General features: G+C 36.4%; 2 protein-coding genes across 8 annotated transcripts; one reads left to right on the top strand and one right to left on the bottom strand.

The window, feature by feature from the left end:
• The first annotated feature begins 69 nt into the window (after positions 1-69).
• Positions 70-15,409, top strand: LOC136342018 (putative phosphatidate phosphatase). Of its 6 annotated transcripts, none has more exons than XM_066287468.1 (5): positions 70-196; positions 12,999-13,179; positions 14,158-14,404; positions 14,542-14,776; positions 14,881-15,409. In XM_066287468.1, the coding sequence occupies exons 1-5, from the start codon at positions 122-124 to the stop codon at positions 15,169-15,171; spliced, it is 1,029 nt and encodes a 342-aa protein (XP_066143565.1). In that variant the 5' UTR covers positions 70-121; the 3' UTR covers positions 15,172-15,409. The 6 variants fall into 6 exon arrangements, with proteins under 6 accessions (XP_066143565.1, XP_066143579.1, XP_066143582.1 ...); XM_066287482.1 differs by lacking the exon at positions 70-196 and adding an exon at positions 455-592; XM_066287485.1 differs by lacking the exon at positions 70-196 and adding an exon at positions 9,318-9,648.
• Positions 15,410-16,748: 1,339 nt separating this feature from the next.
• Positions 16,749-21,390, bottom strand: LOC136343882 (uncharacterized). Of its 2 annotated transcripts, XM_066290869.1 has the most exons (5): positions 21,173-21,390; positions 20,711-20,948; positions 20,360-20,558; positions 18,922-20,308; positions 16,749-18,671 (listed from the first exon to the last, which is right to left on the bottom strand). In XM_066290869.1, the coding sequence occupies exons 2-5, from the start codon at positions 20,940-20,942 to the stop codon at positions 16,875-16,877; spliced, it is 3,615 nt and encodes a 1,204-aa protein (XP_066146966.1). In that variant the 5' UTR covers positions 20,943-20,948; positions 21,173-21,390; the 3' UTR covers positions 16,749-16,874. The 2 variants fall into 2 exon arrangements, with proteins under 2 accessions (XP_066146966.1, XP_066146975.1); XM_066290878.1 differs by lacking the exon at positions 21,173-21,390 and having other exon boundaries at positions 20,711-21,147.
• Between the last annotated feature and the right edge of the window lie 132 nt (positions 21,391-21,522).

Here is a 21,522-nt window from a genome sequence, read left to right as displayed (position 1 = left end):
GTTGAATCGGAGTCTAAAAGGCCCAATAAAGGTCCTCGTTTATTAGTCTCAAGTGTGCGTGTCTTTAGTTCTCGTGCATCGCAAAATGCGGAAGTTTTCGTCACAACTTTTGGGAAGTTAAATGTTCAAAGCCACTATGAGCCAAATCTACGATGCCGGAAGGGGGTTCTATGTGTCTGCCTGCACTAGATGTTTGGTAAGTGCCAATAGCGGAGTCACGCAGTTGACTGTTAGCTTCAATAATGCGTTTATCAGAAGAATAAGAGAGTGGTGCTCGAATGAGTACAGAAGACTTGATTTATGGCACCGAGCTTTCATTCTTCCGGTATGAATCACCGCGCTTCAGGGCTGTGGGGAGCGTGAATAGATTTACCTGTGTAGTTCGGCGGTATTTACCTTGGCGATTCAGTAGTGGCCAGCGCATTGAGCAAACAACTTCTGTCAATAATCGGTGGTCGATTGGTCGGGTACTTGCGCGGTGGTAGTCTTAAATATTTGGCTACAGCGACGGTCGGGGAAACAGCAATAAACGATGAACAATGCGTACACCCCTAGAGGGGAGTTTTTTGGCCCTACAAATAACATGTGCTTTGTAAGTATTTTTTTTTCTGGAGAGTGAATTACGTGTAGAGGGCTGAAAGAAGAAGATTTACGCTCGCGGTGGAAGTTTGATGTTTATTCTTTATTCGGCCAAAGACTGAAACTTCTTTTTGGTCCGTGGTGCGTACACAGTTTTACGTATTCATTTTTCAAACTTTCACAAACGGGATATAATACCTAGTGATTCCATTGAAGGCGTATAAAAAAATTAACATGAGTTAATTTTACCTTACAGCCCGTTCTCAAGTACCATGGACTTTATTTTAACTTTACGCCCTATCGAAACAAACCTAAACGAACAGTTTTAGCTCTTTTGTGCGTAAAGATTTGTTTCCTCCGCAAAGAGGTCTTAATCACGTAACATTTGACGCCAGAGGCTTTAATCTTTTTCAGTATAAATGGACTTCTTATGTTTGGGTGCCTCTTTGATCCTCAGTAGGGATCATTAATTGTCCCATCTTTCGACTTTCGACCCATTGCGTGTCTACCTGAAAGTAAAGAAACCTTGGTGCTATCGCCCTTGGAGATAATGAGTTCGGCATAGCTACGTATTAATCAACGAATTTTCCTTCTTAACTAGGGTTCCATCACGTCCCATGTGGAGTTAAATGGCCATAATTACATTTAGTAGCTGCATTCTCCCGTGATTTAATTTTTCATTAAAATAATAAACACCATTAATTTAAAGAAAAAAGATGGTACGTGTGTTACACAGGTGCGAAATTGGAATAATGAGGCGAATGGTCCGTTAAATTAATTCGTATTTTAATTGTTAATCATGGGGAGGTTTTTCAATTAATTGATTGCATTGATTAATACATGTGGAGTTTTAGTTTGCTTCTCATATTTAGTTTGGTGCTGCGTCGCTTTAAGCAATTTTTTGCTAAAACAATCAACGAATGTTTAGCCTTTTTGTTAATAAAATTTAGAGATTATAACTTGTGCCCAGCTTGAGCCTTGAAATTTAATCATTTCAACCTAATTTAAATTTTCAGTTCTGAAGTAAAAGCATTAAATGTGTTTGAAAAAATTCCGCATCTCCCTGATGTCACCGAATAGAAACAAATCTAGGAGAGTATCCCCACATGACTTCGTGTCAGACGAGAGCGAAAATGTCAGATTATTTTATATTCCCTCTTGAGGAAAATAAGCATAAACATAATTTATTTTTTATTTCACTAACCTCACATTACGGCATGTTTGGTAGAGCCCTAGAAAGTTTTCGATTGGAAATGCATGGGGTCATTGTGAGCGTATATAACCATATTTATCTTTATGCACATCTTATCGTTTTTGAAATATTTATGTAAAATGGGAAACTAGGGATGGCAGCATAATGGTGGCAAGTAAATGGATTAAAAATGGGAAATAATATTAATTCCCTATCTCCCTGATGTCACCGAAAACAAATGAACCTCTCGGAAAATCTCCACATAATTTCTTGTCAGACGATGACGTAAATGTCAAATTATTTCATCCACTGTCACATTAAAAAATGAAAAAATCAGTTCTGTATTTTACTGATGTCCATGGACGAATCCTGAACTAATTTCCCCTCGATTTCGTATCAAACGATTACCAAAACTGTCAAATAATTAGTATCGCTGTTCTGAATTAAAGAAAACATGTATATTCGTATCTTTCCAGTCGTTCATTACTACGATTATTATGAACATTACGATGACATAAGTGTCAAATTATCTAAACTCACAAACACCTGCGAAAATAGGCCACGAACAACATGATCTATCCAACATGATCCATGTGGCACCGACTCTGTAAATTAGCATAAACCAAACGTAACCGAATTAACAACAACTATTACTCAAGTCTGGTTGTCCAATTACTATTATGTAGAATTGTAATAATTACACGCATAAAATGACCCATATGTAATGATGGCGCTTATTAAAGTGCACAATTCACAGTCGTGTCTGACTTCCTGGCAGCCTAATTCGGTTTAGAAAATAGATTTTTCAAACTTCTTGAGTACCCACTGTCGAGAACTAACAAGGCTTCTTCAACCCACTAATTAGTTCAGTCTGATAACCAGATGTTGCGGGTTATTACTGAGGGGTCAGGGTTGAAATTAGGTGTCGGATAACCATTTTTCTAGGCATTGCTTATAACATATGAGTCACCATCAACATTCGATTTGGTTTAGAATAATGAATTTAGTGTAAACAATAGTTAAACAATTCCAACATCACCTTAGTTGCTGCGGTTGAAACACTGCGGGTACGATCGTGATTCATTTATAATAACACATGACAATGGTTTAATCGGTCCCCGTTCACACGTGTATAATGGCGCTACCACACATTTTATCACAAAAACTGGATTAATAAGCATAAGGAATTTAAACCCAATTTTGTAATTTGCTAAGGCAATTGCCAATGAGGCCAAACATGCAACAAATGATAATTGCTGTTTCCGGCCGTGTTTTCAGTTGCATCAAAAGGTCTAATTGTGTGATAATTAACGTGCACGCTGCATTGTCTTGTGGGCCGTTTAGGAGGACAATTGCAATGGAAAATAATCAACATTTTAAAAAGTTTAAACATACGCATATTTCTAAGCAAAGCATGGATGCGTCAATGACTTTAAAAAATAATACAAAAGCATATCCATCACTGATAACACCTGAAAAAACATTCCTATTTCAACACGATTTCGACAAACGTGGTATAATAGACTGACGTGGGTGCATGTAATGCCCAACCGTCGAGCAATAAGTGAGCGATAAGACTAGATTATAGGAGCCTGTTTAAGCCTAAGTTTGAATCATTTTTCCATTAAAAAACAATTGTGGCATAATACATGTTACATTTTTTCCCGCCTTTGCGTTTACCGGTTTATATCCAAAAATCACCCACATAAATCATCAAACGCACTTCCGCAAGTTTTATGAGTGTGCTGCAACTGCAACTCGTTTATTTACTGTAGCAGCTTATGATAAGAGGGAGTTATTTATAAACGAAGCAGGTATCCCATTAAGGCCTCCAAATAATGGCATTAAACTCTTAACTAAAGATTTACGAGAAGTAAACTAAAATATACAAAACCGTCCATAAACAGGGGGATCTCATAGAGAAAATATTGCAAACAAACGTGATTAATGTGATTTCGTGAAGCCAAAAATACATCCCTTTTATTACGGGGGGCGCCATTAATCTCGGATTTCGAGCCTATTTCTGTATATTATATGGACATCCGGCTGTTCGGACGGAGGTACGATGGAGGTATTTTGATCTATAGACAGAAGTTTATAAGATCATCAAATACTAGATAAGATACTGGAGTATGCAATCAAATCATTACGATCGAAGCGTCCTAAGTAAATACGTCTGATGAGAGTGAGCGAAAGATCTATCAAGTCAGTCGAAGATCGGGGATCAAAGAGGATTATTGGATCCGCTCACGTGCTTACCGAGTAATTTATAGGGGCCCTAACAACTAAATGTTCGGACAGGCAGTTATTTTCTAAACGGTTATAAGTAGTTCAGTTCGAATGTAAAATAAAAATGTTTGCCGATGTACATTACATCATACTGGATGCTTCAAAAACGTACCGATAAACTTTCAGGGGATGTAGAGATCTTAGGAACAAGTATTTATATATAACATTATATATAATATATAACAGTTAAAGGCAATTTATTTTCGTGTTAAGCAGCACCCATTACTCGATACGTATGTAAAATTTGAAAGCTCTATGTGCAGTAGATCAAACACAATAAAGAAAAACTATTTTTTTCTCAAATTTTAACTCTCCATAAATCCACTTACTTTCGAGATCGGAGCATGCTGATATGGACTTTTTCTTTATTGTGTGGTGGAGAGTACGTTCCTCAAATGGTGCCGTACAGTTCTGGAACGTCCTGTACAGAGAAACCAACACCCTGTGTATCCAAAGCTAAAATAAAGCCGGTTGCTGCACATTGGGCCTTGTGAGTAACTCAACTCTGGATGTTTACGAGCGGCGCATTCATTGGTCCAAAATAAGAAATAGCTGCTTTCCGAGAACAATCGATGTAATTAATTCCAATCGTGGCTTTTAACAAGTAGTAATGGATTTTTTCAAGGTTTGTCTCTTAAATAGCTTCAAAAATCACCTTAAATATTCATTATATTGTACTAAATATTTTCGTTTTTTCTTTGGTGTCTGTTTTTTATCAATGTACTTGACATAGAAGAACGAAAAATGTTTTAGGTGGATATACTTACGCATTGAGACCCATTAAGAATCTGTGAATGCAGGTAAAATAGCACTTTACACATGCACATATTTCGACGTAAATAAATACAAAAACAAACAACATCCGGTTGGTATGGAAACGGGCAATTGACACTTGGCATGCTAGAGATTCACGAGCAGCATTCTCATTGGTTGAAAATAAAAAATGGTTGATTCCATAGGAAAAGTGGCAAAAATATGTATTGGAATTATTTTGATAAGACCATAATAATTATCTATCGTAGTTACTCAATGTTTTCTGCTTATTAACTTACCTCAGAGTGTAATAAACACTTTTTGTGCATGCCATGCAACAGGTTGTTTATCAGAACAACCAACGCGTCGAGTACGCGATTTTGCACACTCTAGATAGATATTTATACTTTACACGAGGCAATAACAATTATAATGACAAAACTCGCGATTGTATAGAAAAATGCCCAGTTTTTCAGTAAATAAATACACACAAGCACCACGTCATTATATTTAAAAACAAAAAAACAAGAAATAAAAAGTGAATATTTTTACCGCAGTAACAAAATGTCAAGAACGGCAAGGCATGCCGGGTAGGAAGATTCTCATTGGTCCAAAATCGGACGTTCGTCTTTTCCATGAATAGTAATTTTCTATTCATAAAAATTGCGTCAACAGTAATTCTAATGAGAAAACATTCTTCTTGGTTTTAGGTAAAGTAGCGTTGAAAAAGAGTTATCAATAATTGTTGATACTCGTTCAAGTATCGTTTTAGAAATCGCAGATTTACAAGATATTCGGCAACTTTCAATGTGAAGGAAATGGGACGGCTCAGAAAACCATAAAATGATAAAAACTTTAATAAAAAAATTTTATTCCGTAAATTAGTAAAAATACCGAAAGAAACTTATAAAACAAGATGAAATGGGATTGAATGGTGTTTTTTTTGGCAAGATGGTGAATGTGCCATTCACATATCTGGATAATTTCATTATACAGGGTGTTCCAAATCCAATGTCCAAAACTTCAGGACCTTATTGAGATAAAAATACAACAATTTTTTTTGTAACTAAAACATAAAAAAATTACACCCTGTGATACGTTATTGCAAAGGGGTTACTAAAAACTTTTAAAAATGGCCAAAAAATGTACAGGTCCGTATTTAAAAAACTCAAGTTGTTGTCATCTCAAAAACTAAGCAACATTTAAAATTTTGAAATTTATTGGTTTGTAGACATAAGAAAACTATGAAGTTTTTGTATCAAACTTTTTGATGAAACGTTTTCGACTTATTTAGAAAATTAAATTTGCCCGAATTTTGGTTTTTTCATAATAACTTACAAACTAAAAAGCATTTGACAACATTGTTTACAGTTCTTAGAAGAGTATGATATTTGGTACATTTTTTCTAACTTAACCGACCCTGTAACTCTTACCGTTTAAGAAATAGCAATGATATCACATCAGATTTGGTATACCCTTTATATTTTGAACTCAACTTCTTGTCATTTTACGTAAGGCGATTCTTAATTGTTACATTTTGTGACGTCAATAGAAGGCGCAATGGTTTGTACTATAAACAAATATTATCCTTTGAATGAGGATTAGTTTGTGTTGACATTTGTATAAGTAAATGATAAACCAAACATCAACACATAATGATTCAGAGGATTAAAATGAAAACCATTGAAATCCCGCATTTATTTCTCGACAACCCAATGTTGAAGTAAACCGAACTTCATCATTTGAGCGCAATCCGTTCCGAAAATGTTGCGAAAAATCTGATTTCAGAGTTCCCCCTTCAAGGGGTTCTAACCGGTTTAAGAAGCAATTTTTGAGGTATGTTGATAAGAACTTTTTTTTAATTAGTATAATCTCTCGTTACCTCTGAAAATGCCACGGGGCTCTAGATCGTAGCCCCCCTTCTCAAATTTTTTACCGATCTGTATCTTTAAAAAATTCAAAAGTACCATTAAGTAGGACAAAAAACACTATCTTTTGACGTTTTTGTTTATTTTTCAAACTGTTGCTTGCGTCATCTGTAACGCAAAATGGCCGATTTTTAAAATTGTCACGTGGGTCAAATGGTATCTCTAATTGAAGGTATTTCGAAACTACGTTTAACGGTGTAATGGACGTTATTCAAAATCCATCGATTTACTTTTCAGAAAACGAGCTATAAATGAAAATAATAAATGTCGCAAAATTGCGATGCAAATCAGTCTTCGGCGATTTTTATGAAATGTCGGGAGTTATGTAGCCAGCAACATCGTCATGGGGCGAACTCATTATCCCGTAGTCATCTGCATCCGCATTAGAACCACAAAACAAAACCGCTCTTAACGAACCGAAATAAAGTCATTTTAAGTATTTATAACATTTAATTACATTGATTTATAATATTTATAACATTTATAACATTGAATTAATAAACATTGATTCTTGTCTCAAAAAGTGTTTTTTTTCAATTTTTCAATTTCATCTAAGAAATAACATTATAAAATGAACTTTTAAGGTGTACGGTTGTGTGATACACTGTACATTTCCATAATTGATTTTTTATGGCATCACAATTAAACTGGTAGGAGTCCGAGGAGCCGTTAAATGGACACCCTGTGTATATTTAACACCCCGATGGCTGGTTCTGGTTTTTCAGTGATTCGTATGTAAAGCTGATAATAAAACATCTTTTTTTTTTATAAGTTTCGGTCTCTTTTTGCGGAATTTCTATTTGAATGCTGACAGTGTCGCCTTCGTATTGCCGTTACTGTGAACATGGAAAAAATCAATTTCTTTGAGCCATTCGCCGGTGCTAAGCAACTAAAACTGCGAAAAAGGTTTTTGTTCATTTAAGTCGTGGAATCTGAGTTTTTTATGTGTAGATGTTTCCATTTATGGTTCGCGTCGGTAAATGGCTCAAAGAAATTAATTTTTTATTGAAGAGGGGAGAGAGAATAGGAATTACCGGGAACATTCCTGCATTGTGAACGAGGCCTGCATACTCATCAGGACTATATAAATTAGAGGCTTTGTTCGTTTTACATGTTCAGCTTGTTCACGTTATTGTAATTTTGTCGTGATTAAAAAAATGCCAAAGAAATAAAAATTTTCCAGACTTGAAGCAGGTGAAGGCAACGATACAATTGCAAATGAGTTGCACTTATCGCATTGGACTGTTTTTGCAATTTGAAAGAACCGAGAGAAGCATCAAGAAACCGTTTAATGAAAATTTGTTGTCTAAGAAAAATCTTAAGGCATCCATTCGCGGGGATATTAATCAGGCATTATTTACATGCCTCAAAAAGGAAAGAAGTAAAGGATCAGGGATCAGTGGCCCAATGCTACAGGCGAAAGCGGAACGGTTCGCTCAAATAATGAGTAAAGGCCGGAAATGCTCAGAAAGTGAGATTAAACGCGTCGGGCAAAGGCCTGACATTGTCTATGAAAAAAATTAGTGGCGAAGCTGCTTGTGTGCTAGTTGCAGTGACATAAAACTGTCTCGAAACCGGGGGCCCAAAAATTCGAAGCTTAACGAAATTTTTAACGCAGATGAAAGAGGACCTTTCCACAAAATGGCTCCGCACAAACCACTGAAATTTAAGGTAGACAACCACCGAGGTGGACAAATGGTCCAAGGAATGAGTTACGCTTTTTGTTCTTTGTCTCAGTCTGACACGATCGGAAAAACGTAAGTTGATTGTTATCGGAAAATCGAAAAACTCTTGCTGTTTCAAAAAATGTTAAGTCGTCACCTTCACATGTCTGATAAAAAGAAATCCTGAGTGACGTCAGACCTGTATATAAACATTCTTCTCTTGGTAGAAGCGGTGGTCCAGCGCGTCCAAAACTGTCAAATTTGGAGAATATCGACGTTCAACATCGTGCATGTTTGAATTTTGAAAATTGGCCATTTTGCCCTATCCGTGACGTGGGCCACATTTAGAAAACAAAAACAAACATCAGAAAATCTATTTGTTTGCCCTATTCGAGGCTCCTTTAAGAGTTTTAAAAAATAATAATTTGTTGAAACGTTAACGGGAGGGGGACAATTTAGAGCGACACGATACATCGACGGCATTTCGTGACACCCTGTAGTGTGTCTTCTTCAACTTTCCACCAACTGGTGAGGCAATGTGTCTCTTTGTTGACTTTCCATGGTACGAAGTGCGTTCTTAGCCTGCGAGAAACCGCGATGAATCGACACCAATCAAATGAGCTCATTGGTTACCCCGTCGTGTCCCGTGAGAAACGACTTAAGCTCGTTGCAGCGGTCGCCAAGCTTACAAACACCAAATACCTGAGCCTTCCACCTAAATAAAGTCCAGAACTATCTCTGTCTCGATAAAAAAGGATTTCTGTGATTATTTGACATTTTTTTTCAGCATTTTTCCAATTCCTCGACCGAACGGTACGACCTCCGTTCTGGCGTTTTAAAACCAATCCGTTGCACTCCTAAAGCCCACCTAAATGCCCACTTCCTCTCGATGTTTAAAGCCTTTAATGCCTTATTAGCCACGGCTTCACTATTAATAAAAATAATAGTAATGGGTAATAACCCGAGGGGGGGGCCCTTTTAAACGCACACCGTTTAATACAGTTTTTGGCTAAAGGTCAAATTCAACGCACTTTGAGTGATTTTTTCTCAAGTACACGTTTCAAAAGCCAATTATCCCGATCTAGATTATTTTTGTTTATGGTGAAATTAATAATTAAAAATAATTATTTATCGAGGGTTATTTTGCTACAGTGTTCCAGTTCAGTGATGTGTAACAGTTAATTTTTCGCAATCCTCAGGTGAAAATATGCAAACGGTGATTCGGACCGAGAACGATCATGCGGTGAGTGTCTCCCTTCATTTGGAATTCATCCTCAGTCCGCGAAATTCCTTTGTAATCGTGAGGGGAAACCGGTTTTGGTAACACCTCAGCCAAGGCCGCAAAGGAGTCATATTCGAAATTCTTCATGCCTTCGCATCATTAAAATTCCTTTGAATCCTCCTCTGATTGTGGTCAGCAACGCTTTACAGAAGCAGATGTGTCTCATGCAATGCGCTTCCTACATGTAAAGTATTGTTCAAACACATCAAACACAGGCAAACATTTCAGAGCGTTTTTTTGACAACTTGGATCCCAAGCACACACATTAAGCGGCGTCTCATCCACGAAATAAGCAGTAGCGCAAACACGCCCCATTTTAAGAGATGAGATTACCGTAGATGGGTGTACCGAAGTATTTATTACTTATTTGTATTGTTAAAAGAGGCTTAAGTTAGGCCGGCCTAAGATGCGTCTATTTGTTCATCAAGTGGCGAGGCGTTAAGATGTCATCAACCACCATCAGTGCCGATAAGGCTTACGTGATAGTGAGAGTGGATGATCGGGGAGTGCGCAGCGTGCAAGCGGTGGTGAGTTTATGAGGATTTTTTTTTTCATCGAGGAAAGATGGAAGTAGTATTGGGCAGTATTCGGGACAAAATGGCGAATTTAAAATTCATTTGAGATTTTCAAATCCTTAAAGAGCTTTTTCCATTAATTTCGAAGTTTTGAAAACTTCGTCTAATTAACACCTTTCGATATCTCTTCTAATTCTGAATTACGACCCACTAAACTTCGACTATAAGATTTAACGACCAAAGGCCTAAATTTCAGTTGTTCTGGGCAAATCTTTCACGTCTATTAAAGTTATTTCAAGCTTTTTACAATCTGAGCGATACCGATATCACCATTCATAAACGAAATCGGATCATTTTCATAATATTACGGAGTCATAAGGGATCCGCCTCATTTTGCGAGTGAGCTCCGCCGGGCTTTTCAGACGGCGGAGGGGGAATTAAGAGAATTTAGGGGATCTCGTTGAGGCGAGTGAAGATACAATCCCACAATGGAATGATAAAATCGCCATCAAACCCCATTGCAAACTGTTGTAGCGAATCATCAATGGGAAAAGGGGCTGCACGGGTGGGGACATTTTCCCAGCGAGTGTAAACAACAACAGATGGGTTTGATGAGTTTGTTTGTTTTCTCTTCGAGATTTTCCCTTCGGTAGTGTAGGATCTCCCTCTCGGTGCTTCAATGAAGTAAGAGATACAGGGTGTTTCCGAAAATATGGGCAATATCTAGGAAATCAAAGTTTCTTGTTAAAAGTTTGTATTTATGTTTATAAATGGTTTTCCAGAAACTAGCCCTTAAGGAAACGCGCCTCTTCAAAATTTTATTGCGAGAATGGTATTTTCTCAATAACTTTTTCGGCAATTGACGAAAACTAATAAATTTTTGGTCGCTTGTGTACCACAACAAAGTTGATGAGATGAGACGGAATACTTCGTTTTACATCTTCAGGGAAGCGAAGGGGAGGTTACCCTCAAGTTTTTCACCCCTAAACTATTAACGTCATAATTTTTTTTTACCTTTACGTAGTTTATTAGATTTACGGTGCACCTGAAAAATGCATTCTTGGTTGATGTACATCAACCGAATTGTTTTCCAGAAAAACACCGTTTTATCAAAAAGAGTGTTTTACAAAAGTAATGGAATTTTGCGTGTATTTTTTACTCAGCTATCTAGACACCGAAATAAACAACATTAGTGTGTTAAAATTGTTTAAAATAAATTCACTAAATTTTATCACTGGGAAGAAAAGTTATTTAGAAAATGACATTGTTGCTATTAAATTTTAAAGAGCTGTAATTCAATAAGGGGAAATTTTTGCAAAAAAATCTATAAGTTTAAACACAATCTTTTGACAATAAGTTTTCACATTAATAATAAATCAACCTGTATAATTGAAACCTTAAAAACTACAGCAGCTGTGCTATACAGCTTTTGCATCAACAGTTCTACATTTCAGCTTTTATGGACGCAAGTTCGGTCTATAAAATAATGCGGACGGTGCCTTCACCCCTCCAATAAATATTTTCTAAGATTTCCCAGAGAGCATCGTAAAAGAAAATAGGAAATTTTGGACAAAACGGTTCGGGTTATTGATAAAGGGAAAATGTTCGAGATTTGCTATATGTCGCAGTCCCTGCAAGCTCGGTATCAAGTTATGTATATACAACTCATTAATCATTTATTTTGCATATAATTTAATTACCGGGTCAAGCAAGTGTGGACTTTCTTGACCCCATGTACCTATCGCAATGCTTTGACGACGGTTCAAAACCATCGCAGTTTGGCAAGCGATGTTGCTGTAGCTGTGTAGTAACGAATTAACTGCAGAGCATATAGAAACTACCTGACCGAAGTAAGTTTCCGCACTTCATTCAACAGAAAGCATTTCCGTCCTCGTTCTCCTTATATCGATCAGTAACAATACACTGAGAAATATGGATGAAAGTTTCTGAATTTGTTCACTTAAACAAATAAAAAATCTCTAGAACGTTGACTTAATTTTGGAAACTGTTTTATCGAGCAAACCACAATTGTCGCTTACAAGGGGCTCGATTAAAAAGTGAGAAATCACCGGTTTGTGAGGTTTTCACAAGATCTGGAAATTGCAAATTCTCTCGGTGCAGAATCTCACCGTCGCTGAGGCAACTATTGACTCTACACACCCAAACAAACCCGTTAAAACTCAAAAAGACACTCTCAGCTCATATGGGCGTATATAAATAAGATTGTTCATACTGTCTGACATTATGCCCTTATCCGAAAACCAAGAACTGTTACCCTACAAATATACGCCTCTTCCACCACAACCATCAGAGGTAATAAATTACAAGAGACTTCTATAATTTTTCCCGCAATTGGTTCCCCTATGTTACATTGTGTTTGCACCCGCATTGCACGAATGATTCACCTTAAATTTGCTGGCAAAATTTACGGCTGACTCAGCGCCCCTTTTCCACATGTTTATTCCTCGGAAGGGTGTAGTGGCCAAATCCGACTCTCATTATTTATCTATGCCTGACTCAATTCCTTATCAGTTAAGGCAATATAGAAAAAAAGCGTAGCTGAAATATAATTTTCTCGTCAATTTCACGGCATGAGTATAATCGCGAACTTGTAAGTCATTAAATCAATAAAGTGTCATGAGTGATTTAACTCAAAAAATGTCCTCTGTTGAGGTGATATTCCATGAAGGTAGCAATGGAAGCCATAGTAGCCAAGAGAAATTACTTGCAGTAAGCACTAAACGTATGCCCTTTTCCTCGTGGAATTTCATCTAATTTTCCATTAATTAATTTCAGGAAAACAAGGCAATGGTGTCCCCTCTGCAAACAACCACCGGGGTAACCCACCAACAGGGAGTGCGAATCAGCATCTCCGATCCAGAGAAAAGCAACGCGACACAGGTGCAGCCATCTAGAGTCAGGTTGCGGAGGCGAATCAAATTGCCCTACGTCATCAACGCGGCCTTGAGCGTCTTCGGTGAGTGATTGCGGCGTGGCCACTAATCTCGCACAGTTGCGAGATTCAGGGAAATTACCCATAAGTTTTCTGATAGTCGTTTTGTCGTAAATGCGTGGCATGGCAATGCTGTCCCATATTTTTAGTTTAAATCAGAGGGGCGAGAAGAGCAGGTTATCGTTTGTTATTGAAAAAAATTGTTGTAAATGTTGCAAGCTAGTTTACTCTAGTCAATTGAGCGGTTAGGCGCATTTAAGTATATCAACATTTGCTGCTTGTGTGCATAGTAATAGCTTACGTAATTCCTATATGAGACAAAATTAAGCAGGTCATAATTTCTCTTAATGGACCGTTTTTATGCACTTATTTCACTAACCATTAACGTCGAAACCGGATTTTCTAGTCTTCATTAAACACTGTTTGATTGCCCGTCATACTTCCTAATCGTCACCTCACATTTTGATTGCACAGCATCTTGAGAAAACTTTTGAAACAGACTACATTATCACTCGTTGTTTTTTGTTTATTTACCTTCAACGATTAGTATATCTACACTTTAAATTATTTGAAAAGTATTAAGTGACTGCTCGATGTTGTTAATCAGTGAAATGTGTGCAGTCACCGGTTATTAATGAAGTTATACAGGTTTCCCAGTTGTAAGTGCAATATTTTCTATTTTCTCTCCTAGTGTAAGTTACATAGAGTAATCAATAAAGCCATTGCGTTTAGCTCGAGGAAGCATTTTAAGTATCTTGATACTATGGTGAGTGCCCACACCGTAGTAAGCAATCAGAACGTTACTATTAACGAAGGTGTGTAATATTCATTTTAGGTTTTCCTAACTTACGTCTACAAAAAGAACCATTGCACGAATTTAACGGAAATGCTAATAAGAAAAAATAGATTTCTTGATGTTACGATTACTGCAAACCTCGGGTTATTATTCGCATGTTTTCTTGTCTGCAACTCGCTAAATCAATTTTCGTCGTCAATTTACAGTTCTCTCCATCATTATCCTACTGGAATTGGGCTACATTCCTGCCACCAAAACAGGTTTCTTCTGCCAAGATCCCACATTATCATTCAAGTTCACTGGGGACACTATTAACACCACCACTCTCCTAGTGGGCAGCTTCCTAATATATCCCCTATCGGTAATGTTCCTCACAGAATATGCACGCAAAGGATCACCCCTTAGGATTTGTCTGAGAGAAATTTGGTACTTCTATAAGGAGTTTGCCACTGGGTAAGTCAGCGAAGTTGCGCATTTGCTAGAATTTGAAGAATATGAAAAGTAATTAAAACCTTTATAAGTCTTGTGGAGCAGATGTATTAAAAATTATAGGTCGAAATCATACTTCACTATATTTTTTTAACTTGCAGCTGTGCCTTAACTTTGCTAATCACCGAAATGGGTAAAGCCCTAGTGGGCGAACACAGACCCCATTTCTTCGATGTTTGCCAGCCCAGCAACGCCGAAAACTGCACCTTAGGACAATACGTTTCCTCATACGAATGCACCTCTACTAAATATAGCAGATACTTCTCTTCAGACACTTCCAGAAGTTTTCCCAGCGGTCATTCTTCATTGAGCGTCTTTGTTGCCCTCTATTGCGCGGTAAGAGATTTTTTATGTCTCAAGTTTACCACCTAGATACCTATTAATTAGATAACCTTGAAATACCATCGAAAATAACACGTTCAATCATTTCTCTTCCACAGTATATCCTGCAAGCCAGATTGCCTACATCACAGGTGGGATACATCGTGAAACCGTTTCTCATCTCTCTTTGTGTGACGTGGGGATTGGTGTGCTCGCTTACACGCATTACAGACAAGAGACACCATTGGTGGGACGTGGCAGTGGGCATGTTAGTAGGAAGTATCTCGGCTTTATATTCGACTCGTATTATTTACAAGCAACTGAAGCAGGGCAGTATTGCAAGGGTGGCCACATCTACGACCACTCTACTTGATATTAAGAATAAGGACGCCAAAAGTGAAATTATTTAATTTTTTTCTTTTGCAATAAGTACGAGCTCCCGTAAGGGGGATGCACTGATCGCCTCGTTTGACTGCACTAAAGGGGCCTTTTGTAGCATTTAATTAGATGGTTTCTTTGTAAATAGTAGTGCTGAAGCAAGGAGATGTAATAGCTGTAAATGTTGTGTCTATTTATTGTTTATTTATAAGGTATTTTTTTGTACAAAGTATTAGTATTTGTGATGCAATAAGATGATATGTTTTTTTATATTGTTTGTTTTTTTTATTGGAAACTGACTTCTAGTTCACATCCACGTCTGAAAAGACGGCGGGTCTAGGCCAGGAGAAACTCACACAAAAATTGAGTTTGGTGAACGTCGAGAACTAGGTCTATTTTTTGAAACACAGCCGTATTTCGTTAATATTTTGAGTATTTAACAAAGGATAAACACGGCACTGGAAGTTTTCTCAATTCTTGAAATTCAGGAGTAAGGTGTATTTGAATAACATTAAACCGTTACGGAATTTTTAATGAAAATTATATAATTACCTCTATAACAATTGGATGTCACTCCCTTTATGTCCGATTAATAGAGTCTATCTCAGTAACAATAACTCATGATACAAGTTTAGTTTCGATTTGTTGCTAAAGCGTTCGGTTACGTAAGTTGATCCCTTGCGGCGAGACAGGCTTACGCAATCGCAAAGGGATGTTTTAAAGGTCTTGTGGGTACATATTTCTAAGTATTACACAGGATTTGTCTAATTTAATCTGGGTTGGAAATTGTTGGTTTGGCTTTTGTGAATTGTATTTAACCATATATTACTTTTTTTAATTTTTAACGATATATACACATTACGGTACCATTATTTTGTTTTAAATGGCCCCAGGCGCGGTGTCAACATCACGACTATTTCCACATTTTCAATATACGTGTGGTAAAAAGAAATTGGCAAAATTTTCATGTTTCCACGAATATTTCAATGCCGTCCATACTAGCGCCATCTAAGAACCGAACTACAAATTACATGAAAACGAAGCCGCGGCCAGTTTGAATGCGAACAAAATGACCGGTCATTAGGCGACGCGTATATTAGTTTTTCGTTTTTATCGAGATTTTCAGTGCTTAATGTTCGATAATAAGCATTATTGTATCAGCAATGGTGGTAAATAATTGCAGTCAAAATAATTATCATTTCTACGTAGATTGCGTTCTTTTTTTAGTAAATATTAATAGATAAGCAGCACGGATAAATTAACAAAGGGTATACATGTAGCATATCAAATGGGAGCAATTACCTGAAATCAGAAACGATCTATTCATCTCTCTTTTACACACAAGTTTCCATGTAAATTTATCTTTGTCTAATTCCTTATCTTATATTTGTCGATAATTTTATAATAGTTATGGGAATGAATGCCTTGCAATATGACTAAATTAAAAAAATAATAATAAACTTGTGTAATACGTCTTTCTTCCTAATCGTCTTCTACTGTTCCAAATTTGGTCCACTGTAGAAATTATTTAATTGTTATTACAGTCTTATCACATCTAGATACATTATCTTCTGCATGTGATATCAAGGGGAAAATACCTTCAAACACATTTTCAATATTCAATATTAGTTAATTATATTATATTTCTTAGTAACAAGATATCAAAATTAATATAATATATTCAACAAAAAAACAATAATACTAATTTACTTTAATTCTAATTCCTCTATTTCCTTTACTTTTTAAGCAGCTCATTGCAATAAACCTTCACCGAAAACCATTTAGCTGCCTTCAAAACATCAACAATATCCTTAATTTTGCTATGGTCCTTACGCGATAAATAATCCTGAATCAACTTGATCGCAATATAACAGTTTAGTTCTGTGACATCCGCCCTTAGCAACTCCAAAGCCACATTAACCTGGGAATAAGCGTAATTTTCTAATGTACGCGCATTATCTGCGAAGCTCTCCAGAGCCTTAAAAAGCAAGTCCTGTATAAAAGGACCATATTCTGAGACTAATTCTTGGAACGTTTTACTTGTTTCCTTGGAAAAAGCAGCTATCGTTGGCTTATGCTTGTAGTGCTCCATCAGCCGCAAAAGCACGTACTCAATAAAGCTTTCTTCGTGGGTGAAGGTTTGTTCCCAGTGAGTTTTAAATCGATTCAAAAAGGATATGTCGCTTTTAACGCAGGCACTATAGGCACATTTAAAAAACGTAAAGAAAGGCTCTAGCAGAGTCTTCTCGTTCGTGTCCCAATTGGCAGTTTTGAAGGTTTTGATTTGCAGAAAAACTTCGTTAAAATGCAGCTCCTCATTATGGATTAATAAGTACTTGGTAACAAAGGTGTATAAAGCTCTAGTATTTATCAAATTATGATCTGCGGAGAAGTGGTAGCGTTGAATTATCTCACGACAAAACTCGTGATCAAGTTTCAAGTAGAACGAATCGTCGTAGTTTTCTACGGATTCAAGTATGTTTGACTTGATTGAAGTAACATTGAATCCTTCTCCTTCTATTCCATCCAAAAATCTCCAATAATGTTCTACAAATGTGGGCTTAAATTTATTTTGCACCTTGTCAATAGCGTTTACTAGGTCGTTGAATATATTCTTATCGTTCTTATCCACAAACTTTAAGTAGCGCAACACTAGATTCAAAAGATTCTCTGAAGGATTTTTAAGAAAGTATTTTAAAACTCCTTGGAATAAATATTTTTTAGCAGAAACATTCTGTTCTTTATCAACTAAAATCTGAAACAACTGCAAGGCGGTTTGTTGGGACTGTAGTTCAAGCGCTAAATAAGCAACATGTTTCCTGACAGACACTGCTTTATCGACTAAGGATTTGAGCACTTTTAAGGCATTTATTTCGCTGGTACAATACAGCACATTGTAAAGCATCGGCAGGCTCGTCTGCAAGTAATCGCCTTGACAAAAATGATCCAAAAGTGGAATCAATTTGTTCTTTTCGGGGATCTTTCTAAGAGCTTTAGCGACATTACACTGGGTTTCATATAAAGTTTTCTGGACTTCGTCTGTCAAATCCAGCTTCGGTTTATCAGGAACGTAACCGGATATTAAGTTTAAGTACTCATCAACTGGCATTACTTGTGTTAACTTCTCAATCAGCAAACTTTTGTTTTCACTGGTGCTTTGAGGCAACACTAAAGGTCTCATCCTTGCAACTAGTTTTTGGTCCAGAGACAAATGGCTGTAGAGTTTGATAACGGAATAATTCAACACCGAGTATTTTTCCTCGTGCTGCAAAATGTGGTCATAATATTGAATAAGCAAATGAGGTTCCTCTTTGGTTATATAGGACACAAGCGGGCCCATTTGAATGTTCAGCTTTGTGGAGTAATTGTCTATATAGTCCGTGAAAACAAATTCCAATAGAGTTTTCTGAAAGTTCGTGCTTCTCGGTTTTTTTATTGCTTCAAATAGCGAATGGAAAAGAATGATGGAACCATTGGGAAGGCTGGCGCATATGGTTTTTATAATATTTAAAAGTTGGGTGTCGCTGCACACCTGAAACAAAAATGGACAAACATTTTTTTTAATTTATGGTAGGTGAGCCTTCCTCACTACATATAGAAAACAATATTAAAAATATTTATAAATAATTTTGAAAGTTGAAGAAACTGACGCACCTGGGATTTGTGTTAAAACCTACTTCAAACAAGTTTTTTTGCTAAAGCCAATATATGAAGAATTGTTCAATTTTCAGTCATTATTCTTGATAACTAGTGAAAAAAGTATAAAGGCAGTAAAAACTTACCACAAACGGTTTCTGAGATCCCTTACTGTAATTATAAAGAATGTAGAACTTCACGCAATTGGCATCTTCAGCATCAAATTTCTCCTTAGACAAAATATCTTGAACAACTTCTGAAGTGTTACCACATTCATTTAGATCCACCCAATGTTCTTCATGTTTCAAATTGAACTTTATAAATTCCTTCAAAAGCTCTATAAGGAACTTCTTTCGATTTTTCAAATTTTCAACACTGCAAGCATGTTTATCCAACAGGAGAACCACTTGTTGCATAATATCAGGGTCTTTCTCAACGATATCATTCAGATAATTTCCACGATTTAGCTGCATAGTTACATGGTCTTTGATAAATTGTAGCACAGCTTCATCTGCTGGTAAACGTTTTTTAAGTAAAAAAATTATATAGCCAACTCTAATATTGATATTGAGCTTCTCTCCTTTCACCTTGGAAAGCTCTACCAAATCCATTATGTGCTTCCAAAAGCCCTCAGTTACCAGCTCAGGGTCCATGTTTCTCTTTATAGCTAATAACAGCTGGTTGCGGGTATACATATCTTCATTGCGGTGTCTGACGCAAATATATTTTAAGACTTCTTCGTAATATTTATAGTTTTTGTTCTTATGACACAATTCAATTAATCCTTCCAATAAAAAGCATCTATCATAAGAGCTGGAGGTTACATTTACTATGTCTTTAACCAGAGGAAAGGCCTTAACAAATGGCATGTATTTAATGTATTGATATTCAGGGTTTTCTGCATACATAAGTTCCACCCATTTCAATTTTACCTCTTCAGGAAACATGGGCACAAAATTTTCAGGCAGATATTTTAAGTGGTTTAAAACATCGTCTTTGTATGCTTTATTAAAGGCACTAGTAAATACTGACCAACGTTTCTTTTGTGGGTATTTACTGAGGTATATCTGCAGTTCATGAGGAGAATAAAAGCAGTTTAAAGTACTGATTTTCTGGGGAAAGAGGTTATGCAGGTACTGAGTATCAAAGTCTCTGACGTCTCTGGTGATGGTTGAAATGTTAAAGTTGTTAGCAATTTTACTAACATCCTTTAAAACTTCATCTTGGTTCAACTTCAGAACAACTTTAGTAGTTTGCCGGCCTATTTTCACCTCATCACGAAGATAATGGGCAAAATCAAAGTATAAATTTGGATAATTCTTGGGTAAATAGTTGAGGAAACCTTTATTTTGGTACTTTTTACCAGTGTTTTTCTCATACTCTTCCAAATAAATCTTCACTATACTACTGTCTTTTGCCAAAATTCGTTTTAATTGCTCCACGCTCAGAGTTATGGGATTTTTTTGAAGAATGCTGATTATTTTAGCAGGGGAGCAGCTAAATAGGAATTGTTGAGCTATGAAGAGACCATATCTGAAATTTTTATTTATCTTTGATTGTCATTGTTACCATGTGGTTTAATACCTCTGCAGGAGAAGATCAAAAATCACATCCATGCGGTTTTCACTTAATGCCAAAGAAAGTTTTTTTAAGACTTTCATTCTTAGCGAATAAGAAAGGTTTGGTATGAACTCATTGACTAGTTGGTTATCACTGAAATTTTGAAATGCCTCTTCGAAGAACCATTTTTGCTTTAGGATACGGCTTGTCAAAGCACCGTTACCTGCAATTGCTCATATTACCCACAGAATGTATTTTAAATAAAGAGTGGCTCAGAACAAAAACAGAGATTCAATGATGACTTCATAGGTATTTCTTTAATTTTATACAGCAAAATCCAAGTGTGACAAAAAGTGTTTCAATTAGCATTTTTACCTTCTTGAAGGATTTCTAAAAGTTTCTCGGTCTGCCTGGCATAAATCAACATATCCACATAGAACACTCTTTCAAGGTAGTTCCTTGGTTGGATATCTAAATGTTGGGCAAGGCTTTTTGGGTCTGTTGCATGTAACAGTTTGCTGAAGTTCTTTTTCCGTTCAGTAAAATGTATACCCTCAAGGTTGTAGAACTCAGATTTAAAGTCCGAATCTACCTCCATGGTGTCCATATGGCGCTATTGAAGTAGAATAGATAAAAATATTTGAGTATCAAGGGTAATAATTGAAGAAAAGGGGGAGTTAAATGTGGGGTAAGAATTAAATAGGAATGAAACGAATCACACGTAGATTTCGATGAGATTGTAGCAGTAATTTTGCCCGAAAATTATAGATGTAAAGTTGTGTCATACATCTGCTAAGGAAGCCGGTAAAACCCCTGTAAAATACAGTAGACACTTACCTCAATATAACTGACCAAACTATTTATACGATTGTTAAAATTGTGTACAGTGCTAATTGTGGCTTGACAGATCAAATTATTACGTCAGCTTTAAAAAAATCTAACGTGAGCTTAAGATTAAAGTGATAATCCTGATGATCACTATCAATCATTAGATCATCGATATCAAAAGAATTCAAATTTAATTTTTATTTTACAACATTTAAATTACCATTCATTACATTTTCTACAAATAATCATTGACAGACCGAACATTGGTGTGTTAAATACAGTGACAATTCGAGAAGTCAATATTTTGACTTCCTTTGGACCGGCGCACAAAGAGAAAATAAAAACGTAAATTATATCGG

Source organism: Euwallacea fornicatus, chromosome 1, assembly GCF_040115645.1.
Source record: "Euwallacea fornicatus isolate EFF26 chromosome 1, ASM4011564v1, whole genome shotgun sequence".
In the NCBI taxonomy this organism is placed as follows: domain Eukaryota; kingdom Metazoa; phylum Arthropoda; class Insecta; order Coleoptera; family Curculionidae; genus Euwallacea; species Euwallacea fornicatus.
This window is presented reverse-complemented; position numbering and strand designations above follow the sequence as displayed.